This window comes from Ursus maritimus, unplaced genomic scaffold (assembly GCF_017311325.1).
Source record: "Ursus maritimus isolate PB19 unplaced genomic scaffold, ASM1731132v1 scaffold_12, whole genome shotgun sequence".
NCBI classification, from domain to species: Eukaryota; Metazoa; Chordata; class Mammalia; order Carnivora; family Ursidae; genus Ursus; species Ursus maritimus.
In genome coordinates, this window is record NW_024423564.1 from 50,803,223 (window position 1) to 50,822,571 (window position 19,349).

Here is a 19,349-nt window from a genome sequence, read left to right on the forward strand (position 1 = left end):
CGTCTGCCTTCGGCTCAGGGCATGATCTCGGCGTTCTGGGATCGAGCCCCACATCAGGCTCCTCCGCTATGAGCCTGCTTCTTCCTCTCCCACTCCCCCTGCTTGTGTTCCCTCTCTCGCTGGCTGTCTCTAATAAATAAATAAAATCTTAAAAAAAAAAACAAACAAACAAACAAAAAAAAAACAAGGGAGGGATGGCAACCACTATATTTTAACGTAACAATGTGCTCAGTGAGTCCTCTGAGCCTGTGCTTGTTGCTTCTGAAGGCCTCAACGTTATGGCTTCAATAACATTGCTTGGTTGATGAGACTCCATGCAGTTACATCACACAACTGTCAGTCCTCTAGCCAGAAAAGCAGTTGGCAGGTAACCAGATCCTTGGGGGGCATGGAGGTCCATTAACTCAGCTGGGAAGAATGCGCATACCTGGTAACAGACTGTATGACTCTGGAAGATGTGTCTTTGAGGGTGTCTTTCAGGTTGTCCTTCAGGTTACTGAAGAGCCGCCCTGCACCTCCTTTCACCATGTCAAAGAGACCTCCCCCGTAGCTGGGCTCCATGTCTGGAGATGAGGCACCTGCCAATGCGAAACAGAAGTAGAGGTGATCTACGCAGTCTCCCTTCATCCCTGAAACCTATGCAGACCGGCGCAGACACTCCTGGAAGTGATGCCCACTCTCAGAACTTACTGACTCTGGGTCCTAGCAGTGCGACCAAGCCTCAGAGACCCAGGGAAGCGCTTCGCTGTCCCAGGCGCAGAAAGCTCACAGTGCTGTAGCCATTAGCCACAGGTGCCCACTGAGCCCCCGAAATGTGGCTAGTCCGAATTGAGATGTGTTGCAAGTACAAAATACACAACAAATCTCAAAGATGGTGCAAAAAAAAAAAAGAATATAAAAGATCTTGTTAATACTTCTTTCATTGATTACATGTTGCAATGACAGTATTTTGAATATACTGAATTAAGTAGATGATATTATTAAATTAATTTCAGCTGCTCCTTTTTACTTTTTAATGTGAATACTAGAAAAATTTTAATTGTACACGTGGCCTGTCTTTCGGACAGTGCCGCATCAGAGGAAGAGCAGCTTAGAAGTGGGTCCAGAGGTCTCCTCTGCCCTTAGATGGAGCTGACTGTGTTAGCAGACTCATTCCATGGCTATCCCTCCAACTCATTCTTCACTTCCATCATGGAAAATAGCTTCTCCAGGGCCTTTGTAACAGTTTTTAGGATGCATGGTGATCATCAGTGTTATTTGTCAAGTATTCCAGTTTTTCCTTCCTTATAGACTCACAAAATCGTATTTTCTGGTCTCTTGTGGTTAGCTCTAGCCAAGTTTCTCGATCTTGGCACTGCTGACATTTAGGGTCAAATACTTCCTTGCTGTGTTGGGGGGCGGGGAGCACTGCCCCATGCCCTGGAGGGTGTTTGGCAGCATCCCCGGCCCCTAGCCACTAGAGAGCACCAGTAGCCCCCCACTGCTGCCGGCTGTGACAACCCAAATTGTCTCCAGACGTTGGCACATATCCCCTGGGGGGAGGGGCAACATTACTCCCAGTTGAAAACGACTGCTTTAGTCTACGATATGTGAGGATATGTGTGTGGAGGTATTGTGTGTCCCTTTCAGGACAGAGCTTTGAACTGTGAGTATGAAACTCTCCAGAGTTCTCATTGCCTCGCTGTGTCTTTCTGTCTCTTTCTTTGCTCCATCAACTGGCAGGGTTTGAGATCATGGCTGTACTCCTGGGTCCTGGAGTAAGAAGCTGTGTGGCAGAGCTCCCAGCTGACTTTTGATGAATATAGAGCCTGAGTGACCAATAGCCCTTTATTATTAGAAGTGCTTCCATTCCCATTGTGGGAATGTTCCTTACTGCAGCACAAAGGTCGATACAGGAAGAAAGTAGAAATCTGTGTAGAGGAGGCTAGAGTGAACAATGACTAGGGAGTCTATTCAGCCTAGCAGTCAAGAGCATGGGTCATTCTCACCTGGGTTCTGGCCCAGCCTTGCTACTCCTAACTGTGTGACCTTGGGAAGTAACAGTCTTCGTAAGCCTCTTTCTTCCTAACTGTAAATTTGGGATAAAAATAGTTCCTTCTTCATAGGGAAAGGTTAAGTGAGTGCATATAAAATAATTAGTATAGTACCTAATATATCTAGGGGCCAATAGATTGTAACTAACTATTATTATGCCACATCCTGAAATTCCTGTGTTGCATTTTTCATCTTTGTTCACTTCTCAACTATATGATGGCATCTCTTCTTTTTTAAAAATTGTAATATTTATGATGCACTTTAAAATATGTTAAGAAGATAGATCTCATGTTAAGTGTTCTTCTCAAAAAAAACCTACAAAAGAGCACGAGGAGGTTTTTGGAGGTTGTGGTAATAGTATCACAAGTATTTGCATATATTTAAAGTCATCAGAACATATACATTAAATGTGTGTAATTTTTGCATATCAATTATACCTCAATAAAGCTAAAAAAAATAAATTGCAAGAAAAAGGAAAGTTGGAGGAGGAATCTGTAGATCGAAATGTCTTAAAGACAAGTCAACCAAGCAGAATGTGTGGATCTTGTTTGGAACTTAATCCAAACTATAAAAAATTAATCACATTTATGGGACAACTGGAATTTGAACACTCACTAAGTATTTGATATTAAGGATTTATTGTTACTTTTTTAGGACTAATAATGATGTTGTAGTTATGTTCAACAACAGTCCTCACCTATCGGAATAAATACTGAAACATTTATAAATGAAAAATTGCAATATTAAAGATTTTTTAAAATAAATAAAAGATAAAAGATTTGTGTAATAAAAACTACAATTACTAACTTATCTAGCACTTACTATCTGCTGGATATTATTCTAAGCATTTTGCCTGTATTTACTCATTTAATCCTAAAAGCATACCTGCGAAGCAGATACTATTATTATTTTCTTTCATAGATCCGAAAACTGAGGCACAGAGCTTAAGGAACTTGTCTAAGGCTACACAGCTAGTAAGTAAATGGCAGGGTTGGGATTTGAGCCTTAGGCAACCCTTCCAATCACATCCCTCTTTCTTTCCCTAATACTGCTCTGGTTTTCATATGTATCATTCCAGATACTTTCTTTAAACATTTATTACATATGTAGGTATCCATAAGCAATACATTGTTTTCTGTGTTTTGAAGATGTATATAAATGGTTTTCTGTCTGCAGTCTATTTTATTCACTCAGCATGGTTTAAAATTCATCTATTATGGTGCCATCTGTAACTTTAGCTCACTTAAAGTATGAGCCATTACCCAATGAGGGACACTAAGGTCATTTACTATAACAATGTGGTTATGAACACATTGCCTTGATCATAAATGGGAAATTCTCTCTAGGTTATACTTAAGAGTAGAATTTGCTAGTAAGAGGGATGTGTACATTTTCAGCTTTCCAGATATTGACAACTCATTTCTCAAAGCAGTCATATCAGTCTAAACTCCTACTAGCAGTGCAATACAACATTTGGTATTGTCAGACTTTAAAATTTGTACCAACCTGGTGAATGTGAAGCAATACCTCATTTTGGTCTTGTTTTGTGCTTTCTCCAATTAGTGAGTTGTGTATCTTTTATTGTGTTTATTGGCCGGGCAGCTGTTCTTTAAATCATACTTCAGGTTCCCACTAAATTCCTATGTGGCATGTGGATGCTCACACGTATGCCTATAAATACATGTTGACTATTATGTACTCTCATCCTGATCACAAGGGGCATTAATGCCTAGCTCACCATTAGGCATCTATTTGAAAAGACGGCTCTATTAGAAGTTGCAAAACACAATCAATGCTGGTGAATAAACAAATGAATGGACACATGGACAAACATGAATAAAGTCTACCACTGACTGAGTTCCCTTATGTACCAGGAACTCCATTTGAATGTTTATGTTAGCACAATTTCACCTAGTTGGAAGGAAGGAGGGTGTTTATTATCTCCATTTTATAGATGAAGAAACGGAGGCTCAAAGAAGGGAAGAACTCTCCTAAACTCTCAGCTAACTAGTGGCAGGGCTGGAGGTTCAAGCCCAGATCTGCACAATCCAAAGCCTAAGCTACTTGTACCATTTCCCACTATTCTATGGCTCTGAATCAGCTCCGTTCTAACAGTTGTCCTCAGGACGGTCTTCACCTGCCTGATGCGCAACCACCGTTCTCCTACTCCTGGCTCTTCTCTACCTCCCACCTGTATGCCTTTCATCTGGCTGCTCTCGGCAGCAGATGTCCCCACAATAAACACTCCCATAAATCACTGCATCTGTCAGACCAACCAAACCAATCTCATTATGTAGGCAGACAGCCTGTGTCACCCCTACTGCTTCACAGCCCTAAATAAAATGCCAAGAATTGGTCTGAAGGGCAGTCCCACAGATTAGGGCCAGAACCACAGATCTGAGAATGTTCTCTCAGGTTCTGGTTCCCTATAATGTAGGGCATATCATTCCGCTTTAAACACATAAAATCTGTATCATGTTTTCATTTTAAATATCTTGAGGATAGGATGGTATAAAATGTTTATACTTCCCCCATTTCCATCCTGAGTTTCCACTTCAGCCTCAATACCCTTTTTATATACCACTCTTCTAAGAGATGACATCAAATTGATTATTCAGGCCTCTCTGTGACTCTTGATTTTGTGCTGGAACAGAACTCCATGGTCTCAGCCTATTAAAAGGATATAAATATCCGTGATTATCTAAAAATCAGTCTCTCGCCATCTCTCAGGCTGCTTGCACTGTTCATTAGAATTTTGGAGCCCTGCAGAAACCAGAACCATTTGTCAGAATCTGTCTATACTCTTCATATGCCCATATTATACGTCAAACTAGCCAGGACACAAAAAGGAGAGGAGGGACGTTATCTGAATTTGCCCTAACGGTTCTTTTAGGTAGAATGTATTCTGGCTTTCCCTAATGAGCTACATGAGAGCCAGAAGCATAGATTCTCCAAAGGATATGTGAGTCTCAGCTGAGAGAACGGGCAGAGAGGCTTCAAAACCATGACACAGCACAGAGGGAAATGGTGCAGTCAGAAAGTAATATGTAGGAGAAAAATAATGGCTGTTGTAGGTCGGGGGCTGCCAAACCATAGTTCACGGGCCAAATCCAGTCTGCTGCCCTATTTTTGTACAGTCTGTGAAATAAAGGTGGCCTCTACATTTTTAAATGACTGAAAAAAGTCAAACGAAGAAAATGTTTAATAAGGTGAATATGATTCAAAGGTCAAATTTCAATGTCTATAAGTTTATTAGAATACAACCACACTTATTCCTTTACACATTGTCTGTGGGTATTTTCATGCTATGACAGCAAAGTTGAGTAGTTGTGGCAGAGACGTGACTACCCACAAAGTCTAAAGTATTTCATATCTGGCCCTTTACAGAAGTTTTCTAATCCTTGCACTAGCTGGGATTGCAAAGACTTGCATTCTTAGGAATCTAAACCCTGCCACCTCTGACGTATTTCTAAATGCTTTGACTACACGGCAACTAGTGAGAACACACCCTGAGTTTACCAAAGGGTCCTCAGGGACTTGTGGGTCTTAGAAGTTTGGGAGGGGGGAGGTCAGAGCTGATGGAACATAAGAGTGTCATCCAAAGAGAAAGACCCACCTCTGTGCCTCAAAGGCTCCAAATAGATTCTTGTTCTATGATGTCTTGTCATTTTATTTTTTTAAAGATTTTATTTATTTATTTAAGGGAGACAGGGCACATGTTGGGGGGAGAAGCAGAGGGAGAGTAAGAAGCAGACTCCCCACTGAGCAGGGAGCCTGATCCAGGGCTCAAACCCAGGACCCTGGGATCTTGACCTGAGCTGAAGGCAGACGCTAAACCAACTGAACCACCCAGGCACCCCTGTCTTGTCATTTTAAAATCTAAGCCCACCAAAGACAAGCACTAGAGAACTGCGCCCTGTCCCTGTGTCATTTCTAAGACTGTAATATACAAGTTTTTCCTGGGATTCCTAATTTAGACAAGACACAGCCTCCCATCCTTCCCAAGTCATGGGAACTCACCACATGTAGAAGCCGACTAGTTCTCACTTGCAGAGCGACACAAAGTTTGAATCTCCTGGGAGAGAATCTCTGCTTCCCACTGGACTACGAGTTAGCTATTTCCTCTGTATTTATATCACACTTCATTCCATAAAAGATTTGAGGTGATTTGATAGTTATTTGGAATAGAATATGTTTTTAAGAAGACTAGCACAAATGTTAAGGCCGGTCTTATCTGCCTTAATGTAATAGGAAAAGTAGGTGTGGCTACTTTTCATTGACATCTTACTGATTTGTCAGCCATAAGCAAAACGCTAGAGAAGCACTATGAAAAAGGAAAGAAAATGTTGACAAAGGCCTGACCATGCACTGCGGTCATTCTCCATGTATGCTCTTACTGCTCACACAATCTGTGTGTCCATGACACCCTAGGCTGCAGATAATTTCACTTGGTAACCCCTAAAAAAGGATGCTCCCCCATAAAGTACTGTCATCAAAAGAAAAGGACGGCATGCAAAGATTTAGCAAACCACATGTTCACTGAGGTACTGTTAATAATGGCAAGAGACGATAAATGTATTTCTCCACAGTAAGAGAAGTGGTTGAGTACCTCTAACAATGCTTCAAAATTAGCTATTAAAACCAGTTCTTAGAAGAGTACAGATGCTCATGACAAAGAATTAAGTGGAAAATAAGCAGGATATAAAACACACAGACGCACGGGGCGCCTGGGTGGCACAGCGGTTGGGCGTCTGCCTTCGGCTCAGGGCGTGATCCCGGCGTGATGGGATCGAGCCCCACATCAGGCTCTTCTGCTGTGAGTCTGCTTCTTCCTCTCCCACTCCCCCTGCTTGTGTTCCCTCTCTCGCTGGCTGTCTCTATCTCTGTCGAATAAATAAATAAAATCTTTAAAAAAAACTACACACACACACACAGATGCTACAATCTCATTTCTGCAAAAGAAAATTATTTGAGTTTAGAGAAAGAACTCAGATGATTTAATACACACAAAATAAAAATAACAAGTCAAACTTACTGAATGCCTACTATGTACCAGACACTAATCTAAATTCTTTACATGTAGTATTTAATCTTCACAACCACCCTGTGAAGGAGATACCCTTGCTGTCCCCGTTTTCCACATGAGGAAACTGAAGCAAAGACACATCAGTGACCCACCCCAGGTCCCAAAGTTAGTGAGGCAGAACTTGTACCCAGACAGGCTGCTCCACAGTCTAGGCTCTTAGCTGCTACATTTTCAAAAATAGCTACAGCAATTACATCTAAGTAAGAGAATGGTAAGTGATCTTTTTGTTGTTGAACTATAATTTCTAAATTTTCTATAATTTACGTTAATATATTTTACAACAAAAAACAAGTTATATAAAATATCGACAACAGCCAAATGCTGTTGGTTCAATATGTCGGTTCGCAGAGGCTGGAGAGACCTCCAATTCATTGCAGTTCATGGCCACACAACAGTTTCTCGGCCCAGCCTGTAAGATAGAGGCAAACGCTGCCCACAAGTGCTGGAGTAGCCCCATGTGTAGCCTTAACTCCAAGTGGGATGGGAAAGTCCTTCAGTACCTGACTCTTTTTCTGAGACCTGAGACCTGCTTCATCGTGGTAGTGACTGTCTCCGCTCTGCTGTGAATACTCAAGCCAACCCAGTACATTAGGGCAGGAAATGGATGGCAAAGGACCCTTGGCAAAATTGAAGTTCTTGGGACGTGAGCTTTCCTCAGTGGGTCCTCTGAGCCTCCACAGAGATTCTTCTACAGAGCATCCTCTTTCCCATTTCTGGAACATCGCTCACCCAGGTCTCCTCACTGTGAGGTATTATTTTGTAGTGTTCAGAATCAGCCTGTTTGAGGAGTTACTGATCACTTCAATGTTGGCATGATGATCTGTTCATAATCGTGCTCCTCTTCACCAATGGAACACATTTTTCTGTAGTTATTTAAGTGCCATAATGCTATAAATGTCCTTTCCTGGCTTCTACAAAGTTGGGACCTTGTAGAGATACACTATTAGCTCCTATCCTAAAAATGTTATTCCTTCTCCACAACACTCAGCAAGAAGCAGAGAACCAGTGCCATCGCTACAGAAAGATTCACCCTTCTTGTTTATAGCAGACTTTTCAGCTCTTGGCTTCCCACAAGTAGAGAAATGGATCACATGGGGATAATAACTAGATCTACCATGGAAAAGCCCACTGCCTTGGCTTCCAGAATCAAAGGCTGCTTACACCTCATTCCTTGTACACCCTGGCTCAAAACAGCTTGAAAAAAAGCAGGACACTGGGGAGAGAGGTCTTGACTGGAGACTTCATTTTTCTACCTAAAAACTCTGTGGCCTTAAGCATGATATTGTTCTCCTCTCAGACCTCTTCTCCCTCTGTAAATGGGAACAAACTGAGAACAAAAACTTTCCTACATGTCTCTTGGTGTCAAAAGGATCAAGTGAGATCATGCATGTCAACATGATTTTTTTTAAAGTTTATTTATTTAAGTAATCTCTACATTCACCATGGGGCTTGAACTCATGACCCTGAAATCAAGAGCCTTATGCTCTTCCGACTGAGCCAACCAGGTGCCCTCAATGTGATTTTTAAGTAGTGAGATTTTCTAAAACAATCAGGAATTTTTATTTTCTTAGAAATTTAGCTCTCATATAAATGAGTCATTGGACTGTCTGCCACAAAATACCCAAGAATCCAAGTAGAAATAACAATTTCACAGAAGAAATAAATAAATAACATTAAAAACAAAACAAACACAACATTCCCTATGCCAACAAGAAGCTAGGAACGGGACATAGCCATCACAGTCCTATATAGGCTTTGAGCTGCTAGAACTGGTTGGATTCAGCTTCTGCTACAGCTGGATGAGCAGCCAGAAGTTAAGTAACTAATCCAAGTCTTGACCCCCTTACCTGTAAAATGGAAGCATTAATAGACTATCGTGTGGGATTGTGGTGAGGATCATGCAAGAATACTCTGTAAGCCCTTAGCTTAACACCTGGTGTGTTGCATGCACTTAATAAATGATAGCTACCAGCTGGCTCTGGGGACTGGATAAAATGAAGCTCGGAAAAAGGCTATCTCTAGCAAAGTTACACAGCCCAGTAAAAACAGGTCACACTGTTCAGTTCCAGGGTTGATGAAGCCAGACGGGACAACAAGGACAGAACCTCTTTTCAGAGCTTCCACTCCAGCACCTATAAACTCTTCCCTTTCAGGAGTTCAGAATCCTGAATGTTGAACAGAGGTGAACTTCCTAGTTCTGGTGTTTCTTCTTCTCATCTTGAAGTGATCTGGTGCCTGGTATGGGAAACCATTATGTGTTCTTCGCATGACTAATAACCAGGTTCACACAGATTCAGTGGTCCTGGTTTTTGAAATACTGAAATACTTGTGTACTGTTTGGCACATAGTATGAGCTATTAAAACTATCAGTCACTTGTAAAACTATAAGCCATTGCACCGCAGCCTTCCTAGACATGGGCAGATCTGCTAGCTGCTCAACAGACCACGGGGGTAGAGGCCTGGGTGTGTGCAACACCCACCAGCAGTTCCAGAGGAGCTCAGCACTGGCAGGCACAGGCCACAGACAGGTGGTGCCAATGACTCATGCTTTGAGGACCCAAACCATGTAGGAAGCACTGATATCTGCCTGCAACACAGCCCTGACAAATCAACAGCATGCTCAGCCCTTCTCTGGCTGGAATAAGGTCCTAGGGCACATTACAACGAATTTAACTGGGAAGTTGCTGGAAGGATCTGGTGCCATTCCCTACGTCAAACCAGGGCTCAGAAATGGTGACAATTTAGCTAGTGACAAACACACTCTAGAGAATGTCCAAAATCAACAACAGAAAAGTAAATATTAGAATGATAATTTATGCTACAAATATTATCACCTGCTAAGCAGTTATATGTGCATGTGTATATTTGTTTAAAGAATTAAAGGGGACAATACTTTACATTTGATATATATGCTTATATGCTAATTTATCATACCAGTTATTAAGTATTTTATTATCCCTCCAGATACCATAAAATCAGTGTGTGCAGTATTTCTGCACCCATTCTTCAGGACTTTAATGTGATAAGCAGCCCCAACAACTTCTTGAGCCATGTGGCCATGGGAGAATCACAGACTTATGGTCTCAGAGAATATAAAACCTGGGAATGAATTAGATGATTCCCTAAGTTGTCCCCCCTCCCGTTCTAAAACTCTTTGACACTATCATCATTTTTATTACTATTTTGTTTTAAGATTTTATTTATTTGAGAGAGGGAGAGAGCAAGAGAGAAAGTACAAGCCAGGGGGAAGGGCAGACAGAGACAGAAGCAGGCTCTCTACTGAGCAGAGAGCCCAAAGCAGGACTCTATCCCAGGACCCCAGGATCATGAACTGAGCTAAAGGCAGACACTTAACCCACTGAGCCACCCAGGCACCCCACTATCATAATTTTTAAAGAGCCATCTATTAGAAAAAGGAACCCTCATCCACTGTTGGTGGGAATGCAAACTGGTGCAGCCACTATGGAAAACAGTATGGAGATTCCCCAAAATATTAAAAACAGAAATACCATATGATCAGTAATTCCACTAATGTTTGCCCAAAGAATATGAAAACATGAATTCAAAAATATCTATGTGCCCCTATGTTTATTGCAGCATTATTTACAACAAATTATGGAAGCAGTCCAAGTGTCCATCAATAGATGAATGGATAAAGAAGATGTAGTGTATACATACAATGGAATCTTACTCAGCCTTAAAAAAGAATGAAATCTTGTCACTTGCAACAACATGCATGGATCTAGAGGGTATAATACTAAATGAAACACGTCAGGGGCGCCTGGGTGGCTCAGTCGTTAAGCATCTGCCTTTGGCTCAGGGCGTGATCCCAGAGTCCTGGGATTGAGCCCCGCATCAGGCTCCTACCCTGGAAGCCTGCTTCTTCCTCTCCCACTCTCCCTGCTTGTGTTCCCTCTCTCGCTGGCTGTCTCTCTCTCTGTCAAATAAATAAATAAAATCTTAAAAAAAAATAAATGAAACATGTCAGAGAAAGACAAATACCGTATGATTTCACTCATATGTGGATTTAAGAAATAAAACAAATGAAAGAGAACAAAAGAGACAAACCAAAAAAAAAAAAAAAGACTCTTAACTATAGAGAGCAAGCTGATGGTTACCAGAGGGACGGTAAGGGGAGGGGGATGGGCAAAATAGGTGAAGGGGATTAAGAGTACATTTACTGTGATGAGCACTGAGTAATGTATAGAATTACTGAATCACTATAATGTACACCTGAAACTAATATAACACTGTATGTTAACTATACTGGAATTTTTTGAAGGCTATCTATTAAACACACACTCTACACTAGGCACTTTACTGAGCAGTTTCCATAAACTACTGAGTTAGACCCTCACATTATGCATAGTAGTAAGTGGGAGTCCCACTGAGGAAATGGAAGCTTTGGTGAAGTGTAGTGACAGTCATAGCAGAATGAGATGGGACCCCAATTTGGCTGGATCCAAAGCCTCTGCCCCTACCCACTGGTCACCCTGCCTTCTTTTATAAGAACTCTGTCTCTCCTGGCCCCATTCTCCCACCTCACTTTGCACCCCCATCCTAGGATTTGGAGCAGTCTGACTTATATCAGAATTATTTATAAGTGGGTCTGACCCACCACACTCAATTCCAGTGATTCTGGGTCTTCAATAACAGGGATAACATTTCACTTCTTCATAGCCCCCTAAAATCTTACCAAAATACCTTTATACAGAAAGCACTCAATAAATGTATGTGAAACTGGGCTGCTGTAGAACACAGGAATCAGGGAGAAGAAGGAAGGGATGGCAAGGAAGATCAAGCAGATCAACTTGGCAGAGACTTGGTCTTTGCCTAATGTGGGCAGCAAATAGAACCAGATCCTTTCACTGTCTCCTCGCACCTTTCTGGATTTCGAATTGTAGCACTGTATCTTCTAACACCCACTGAACATTCTTGCTTGAGAGATGGGGATTTCATGAAACTCAACAAGAGCTTTATTGTATGGAAGACTAATACTTAACAAAAAGGCAAAGGAGAAATTTTCATCTTCAGATAGTAAAGAGGGGCTAAAGAAGTAACCATCACTAGCTACTCTTGCCTGAAAAAAATCCAAGATATAAAGAACAGAATGACGAGAGGAGAAAGAATGAGAAATGCAACCCAAGCGAAGACTGCAGTGAGATCAAAACTGACTCTGTGTAGAATAAAAGCAAGGCACAGGGTTGGTGCCAGGGAAATTCCAGCCGGATGGATGTGACACACTTTGTTTCTTCATGGGTCCCTGGAGTCAGGCTATAGTTGCCAGTCCAAATTCTATTCTGTAAACTCTCATATGAAACAACGGATACATGGATATTGCTTAATTTGATTCAACAAATATTTCAAGTAATTACGGTGTGCCAGAAACACAGATCTATGTGAAAGATTTTTTTTTTATGTGAAAAGTCTTTACTCTCCAACACTTGAGCCAGATAAAGAGCTTCACCATTACGAAATAGCAATGATCAAATCGATTTAGCAAAATCAGAACAACCAAGAGAACTCTGAAGAAATAGAAAGTACTCTGTCCACCACATGGCCTCTCAACTCCAGGAAGTAAGGGGTTATCAATTTATTTTCTCCCTTCTCTAACCAAAAGGTCAGGGCTTAAATTGCATTAAATGGACTATGACATTTCTCTTAATGACTAGCCCTCTTGCCTGAAACAGAGAAAACATCCTCACTATTATCTGACCTTGTCCGTGATGGAGGACAGAGATAACAAAGGACCTGCATAAAATATCGCAAAGAAAAAAATCAAGCAAAAGTCTTCTTTACAACATTTCAGCTCTTTTTATTGGCAAGGGAAGACAACAGAAACCTCAAAATGTGGCTGAGAAAACTCTAACAGTCTTCCCTAATAAGCCCCAGATACATGTAGAATCTTATAAAAGCATTGTGTTTGTTGTTCAAAGGCAGCCCTAAGAGGAGCTGTTCTACCCCTTTCCTTCCCATGAGACTGTCTCCTCTTAGCTCCTCCTAGCCAGAGATTCTGGGGCTGCTACGGTAAGCAGATTTCTTAGAGAAAGATCTAATCATTGCTCTCAAGAGGAGCAGCCACTATCGTGGATGGATATTACATGTTATCTACAAAATCAGGATCGATGTGTAGATAACTACATACCACACAAACACGGATGCCACACAGAGCCAAGGGAGCCTTCCTACAATGCTAAGCCCTGCACTCCAAACAGACGCTATCCCACACAGTATGGAAAGATATTTTTGCTCTTATTTTTCAGAAAAGGAAACTGTGTCTCAAAGAGGCAGATTCATTCACACAGGGTTACTTAGCTAGGACATACAAATGTCTATCTGATGAGAAGACCCATGGTCTTTTCATTTCAACAGGCATGGTCAGATACACAGTCACAGAGGTAGAAGTCCTGCTTGGGCCATGAGAGGAAGCAACTCGGACTCATAACATTCAGTACTCAACGGGATGTTAGAAACCCATGCCTCAAATAAATGTACCAGAAAGATAAAATGATTTTCTCCAAACACAGTTATGATTAACTTAAAAAAAAACAGCTTTATTGACATTTATAAAACTGAAACACAATAAACTTCACATATTTAAAATGTAAACACTGGATAAGTCTTGATGTATATGTGTGTGGATGTGTACGTACACACATACACACACGCATACACGCACCTTTAACTCCAAAGCTTATATCCTTATTGCCATACACTTGAATAGAGTCCAGACCATTTGGGGAAAGATAAGACAAACACAGGAATCACCACAAAATACTACCCTTGGTCCCATGGGACTGTCTCCCTTGCCATGGCCATTCTCTGCTAAAGTACAGTGCTGTGCTAAGGAGCAGGGACCATGCTCAATCACTCAGGACAAGTCAGAATAAGAACTCTACGCACAACCATGAATCACAGAGCTCAAGGCAGGGATCAACTAATATAATATGAGCAATAAAGAATCCTGGGATTTTAGGGACACCTGGGTGGCTCACGTGTACGTGCATACGGAACATACAATGTGTATGTGTGCATGTACATAAAAATGCAGAACTAAAAAGACAAGGACACATGGTTCTCCAAAATGTTACCAGGAATTACTCTTGTTTATTTGTTCATTTTTTAAAGATTTTATTTATTTATTTATTTATTTATTTGAGAGAGAAAGAGAGTGAGAGAGAGAGCATTGGTTAAGTATCTGCCTTTGGCTCAGGTCAAGAACCCAGGGTCCTGGACTGAGTCCTGCATCTGGCTCCTTCCTCAGCGGGGAGCCTGCTTCTCCCTCTGCCGGCTGCTACTCCTGCTTGTGCTATCTCTCTCTGACAAATAACAAATAAAGTCTTAAAAAAAAAAAAAGAATCCTGGGATTTTAGAGCTGGAAGGACAACTGTTCAAGAAATTTTCATTTGCATATATGTATGTGATGGTGAGGCTGCAAGGAAGGGAGGGAAGGGGGAAAATGGTATGAGACAGACATGTGAATTCCAGTTTCTAAGGTTTTCATTCACATTTACATATATATATCATACATATATTATATATATAACTTTGTTATACCTTGTTATATAGCATAAAAGTATATATATATATATGTATATAATTACATAATAATATGATGCATGTAATACAGAGGTCGGTCATATCACTATGGAAAATTTGGGTACATAAAGATCCAGAGCATTAGAAAGAGAACAAATGGCTGAAAAATGAGGATGGGATTGGGGAGGAAGGGAGAAAAAAAAGAAGTCTAGAATCAAACCAGAGAGGGGTCTGTGCAGTTTAAAGACCACAAAGCAGTATTATTAATTCACTTCCCTATACCTGAGGTCCACTAAAACGAAAGAAAACAGAGTTAAAGTACAGAAGAAAATAAGATAACAAACAAGAGACAGGGATGCCGGGTGGCTCAGCTGGTTAAGCATTCAACTCCTGGTTTCAGGTCATGATCTCTCAGGGTCGTGGAATCGAGCCCTGCGTCAGGCTCCATGCTCAGCTTGGAGTCCGCTTGCTCCTCTCCCTCTGCTCCTCCCCTGCTCATGCTCTCTCTCTCTCTCTCTCTCTCTCTCTCTCTCATAAATAAATAAATAAATAAATAAATAAATAAATAAATAAAAATTTTTTAAAAATAAACAAATAAACAAGAGTAACCCTGGTAACATTTTGAAGAACCATGTGTCCTTGCCTTTTTAGTTCCGTATCTTTATGTACATGCACACATACACATTGTATGTTCCGTGTGCATGTACACGTGAGCCACCCAGGTGTCCCTAAAATCCCAGGATTCTTTATTGCTCATATTATATTAGTATATATATAACGGACAGGAGTTCAGAAGTGCTTATGTCCAGTTTGAAGAGAGGGATATAGGTCGGTGGAAGAAGGAAGGAGGAAGGCTTTAAGGAAGAGGTGGTATTTGATTAGCAGTTTGGGTGGAAATGGGTTGAAGGGACATAGATGAAAAACAAAAGGACTGGGCACTATGGGTGGCTCAGTCAGTTAAGTGGCTGACTCTGGATTTTGGCTCAGGTCATGATCTCAGGGTCCTGGGCTCCACACTCAGTGGAGAGTCTGCTTGAGGATTCTCTCTCTTCCTATCCCTTGCCCCTCCCCCACTCATGTTCCCTCTAATAAAAAAAAAAAAAAAAAAGGAAAAGGAGCATAACTGGGCACCAGTTGTAACAGTCCTGGGGACCTTCCTAAGAGCGCCGAGACACGGGTATTCCAGTCTCCACCAGCCAGAGGAGGAACAAGGTGCACTGTGAGATGGTGAGAAATGTGTCTGAGGCAAGTCCGGGGACAAGGAGATCCTGCAGGGAAACTGGGAACATGTGGAAAGTGTATAGAGGGGAGGGAGGCGAGACTGGGAATATGGGGGTCCTCAAATCCCAGGAGGATTGAAGGTCAAGCTAAAGAGCAAGAACTTTTACTTGCTCTCTATACACCTGCTTGTGGAAACTGCTCCTCACACTTACATAACAAATGATAAAACAATGGTTATCAGCAGATTGCCAAGAAGCTGTTCCCAGAGCAGATTAATATTGCCTCAGACAAGTGGAATTCCCCAGGGACTGCACATCCTTTAGGACATATTTCAAAAGCCAGTATTCCATCTGAGGGCACCTGAGGAAAATTTCAAAGCAGTACCTTCGGTAGCTAATTCTTAAATAAACATGTTAGCGGGAACCTCTGTAGTTAGGTCGTGCCAAGCATAAAGATGCTCAAGGACGTTAAGTGACCTCCGAGTAAGGACACATTTAAATGCTAACTCAACAGGGAATGCAGACACATTCTGAAGGTGAACCTGGGACAAACAAAAGACCAAACCAAAAAAAAAAAAGGCAACAAAACCAAACCACAGCAAGCATTGGGAGGAACATCTGCTACTGAAATGCAAAGAAAAACTGCAAGTCCTCTGTTTGACTGCTCTCAAGGACAAAGCTTCTGGCATGGAGTTGGCTTGTGGAGACATTCTCATAAAGGTCTGACTACTACCCTCTCATGCTGGAAAACCCAACACTGTGCCGATTCGGTCAAAGGCTGTGACAGGGGTTGGCTTCAGTGCTTGGCCAGACTTAAGAGATGGCATGGGTGTGGGCTTGGCACACAGCAGACATGGGCCAACTCTCCAGGCACACCCTTACCTATTGGACAGTGGGTTGGTTCCTAACCTCTCTGTGGATCCCCTGCTTTAAAAAAAAAAAAAAATGGCCCTCCATGCACTACTTATCCCGAAGAGTGTCAACTCAACAATAAGCACTTCTGGAGAACCAGGAAAAGGGAAGAAGCATTTGGTACAAATGATGTGATGGAAAGGACCTAAGCTTTGCAAATAAGCAGATCTGGATTCATGACATTGATCTTCCTTATTTCCTGAGCAACAATGGGCAGGTTAATGAATCTCTCTAAGCCCTGGTTTCCTCAACTGTAAAATGGGGGCAGATAATATCTTCCTTCAATATATGTTATGAGGTTTAAATGGGATAATGGTAGAAAGGCATCTGTCACCTGGAAGGCCATCATAGGTAGTGTCTGCCCAGGCATGCCTATCTTCTTACTCCTCTAGGGGAAAGTGGAGGAGATCCTATTGGGCAAATGACCTTGAGAAAGAGAAACAGGCATTTGGGAATGATCTGCATCTAGAACTGCCAAGGTCTTCCATCAATTCAGTGGAAAGGCCACTTACTACCTGTATAAACTTTAGGCAAAGGAAAAGCCTCTGATATCTTCCTCATAGAATCATCACAGAGGTTAAATCCACCATCCGCAAAAGCCTACTGTCCACGAAGTCAGAACTTAGCAAATGGTAACTTAAGGTGGAGATACACGTGGTGGCACTGAATTAACTGTAACACTGCTCACAATGGATCACCAACCGAGACAGTGAAAGCTTTTCCTTACCTGGAGATTTTACCAAATGGGAATTTAAACTAAACAGAGATCAGACATCCAGGAAAGGGTCGTCAATTGGAAATCCTTACATGTGGCCCCATGCTGCCTGAGGCAGGCTTACCAAGCAAAGGAAGGGGGTTCCTCCCTGGCTCCCATGTTAACCATTAAATAGCTGTTCTGGCTGTCTTCCTGGCTTAATTATGCTCCAATAATTCTGACAAGACGGGCTGAGCTTCGCTATAAGTCATGACAGTGGAAATCCTAAAATAAAAGGAAGATTAACGACATGACCTCAATATTGGCATGATGGCCCATTAATTGGAAATTATGGATTTAATTGAATTCTGAGCATAGCACTGGCAGCTGGATTAAATTTTCTGAGAACTGTTTCTTCACCCACAGAAAGATAACAAAATATACCAGTGACAAATAAGCCAAACATTGGGTGTTGCTTATGAGACACATAGATAATTGATTATCTCCCTGGCATGCTAGTTAACCAACCATCAAAAGTCTGAAGTCAGTTTGGGAGGAACCATAGCCATCATTTCTACCACCTTCCCTGTTTTCTACATGCTTAAGGGTGCTATGTAACTCTTTGGATCTCAATTTTGAGATAAAAATTGTAACTGCAATACAAACACACACACAGACACACACACACGAACATATGTATATAAGAAGTGCTCAATAGGTCCCATTATCATCATGCCATCTTTGCCACCATCCACTACTACAAGGAGCCTGGAGGGGGAAGGGGGACAGGAAAGAGCCATGTGGCTTCTCTTCTGCAGGCTGCAGAAATGGCACCACAAAGAGCACAGACAGGTCACTGTACGCCCAGGGCCTTCCTGAGTTCAAGGTAGCTCTGTCTCTGCTTGGCATCTGGCAGATGCAGATACTTGTATGTCTCTTCCATTTCCTGCAGTCTGGTCTGTGTGAGTCCATCTGCTCTTAATCCAAAGACTGACAGGCATGAATCCTCACCCAATGCTGAGAGATGGGAATTAGTCTCCTCTATAGAAGAGAAGGAGAGGACTCTGAGATGGTGACTAATGTGTCTAAGGCACCAACTGTGATATGTGCTGAAACCAACACGCACTGTTTCCTCAGGGAATTGGGAGGATGTAGAGGGTGTGTTAAGAGGGTGGGAGGTGAGACTAGGAAGGTGAGTGATCTGCAAGTCCCCAGAGGCTCGAAGGTCAAATTAACCACTCCTTCAAAGGAGCGGACATTTATTTAGAATTACTGGGAGGGGTGGAGGAATGTTTTATTGAAGCTGCAACAAGACAAATTAACTGAGAATCAGAAAGAAATGCTTAGTGAGAACAGAGACGGTGCTTAATTTATATCTATACCACGCACCCAGGAGGACACCTACCAAGATAAACAGTGCAAAATAGGACACTGAATCGAGCTGAATTAAATCTGTCAAGAAATCAAGAGCCCCACTTCACTCTTAAACTTCCTGCAATTGCCTTGAAGTGCCGCAAGGTAATGGCTGTAGCGATCACTTATTAATCACCTTCTGACTGCTGGGAACTGGTACTCCAAGCGTTATACCCATTATCTCATTTAATCCTCACAATTAGGATTCCAAATAAGCTTTACTATCCCCCTTTTACACATGAGCAAACTGAGGACCCAACACACAAATACAGACACACAGCCAAGGCTCTTCCCAAGGTCTGTCTTCCTCGAAAGCCCATGATCTTCTCAGCACATAGGAGAAGTGCTGTCCCATATGTCTTTGTTAAAAGCTTAAGACACAAAGGAAAATGGTCAAACCAGAGAGCACCACTGGAGAATAGAGAAGCCAGCTCCTGGCCCGATGTCTACT

The 19,349-nt window shown here is 41.9% G+C and overlaps 1 protein-coding gene across 2 annotated transcripts in view; it reads right to left on the reverse strand.

Annotated features, from left to right (window-relative positions):
• DNAJC6 (DnaJ heat shock protein family (Hsp40) member C6) overlaps window positions 1-19,349 on the reverse strand; it is a 148,193-nt gene that overhangs the window by 49,736 nt on the left and 79,108 nt on the right. For both annotated transcript variants that reach the window (XM_040627190.1, XM_008690770.2), the window contains exon 2: window positions 428-578. In XM_040627190.1, coding sequence (XP_040483124.1) covers window positions 428-578 — 151 coding nt within the window. The remainder of the gene's footprint in view (window positions 1-427; window positions 579-19,349) is intronic.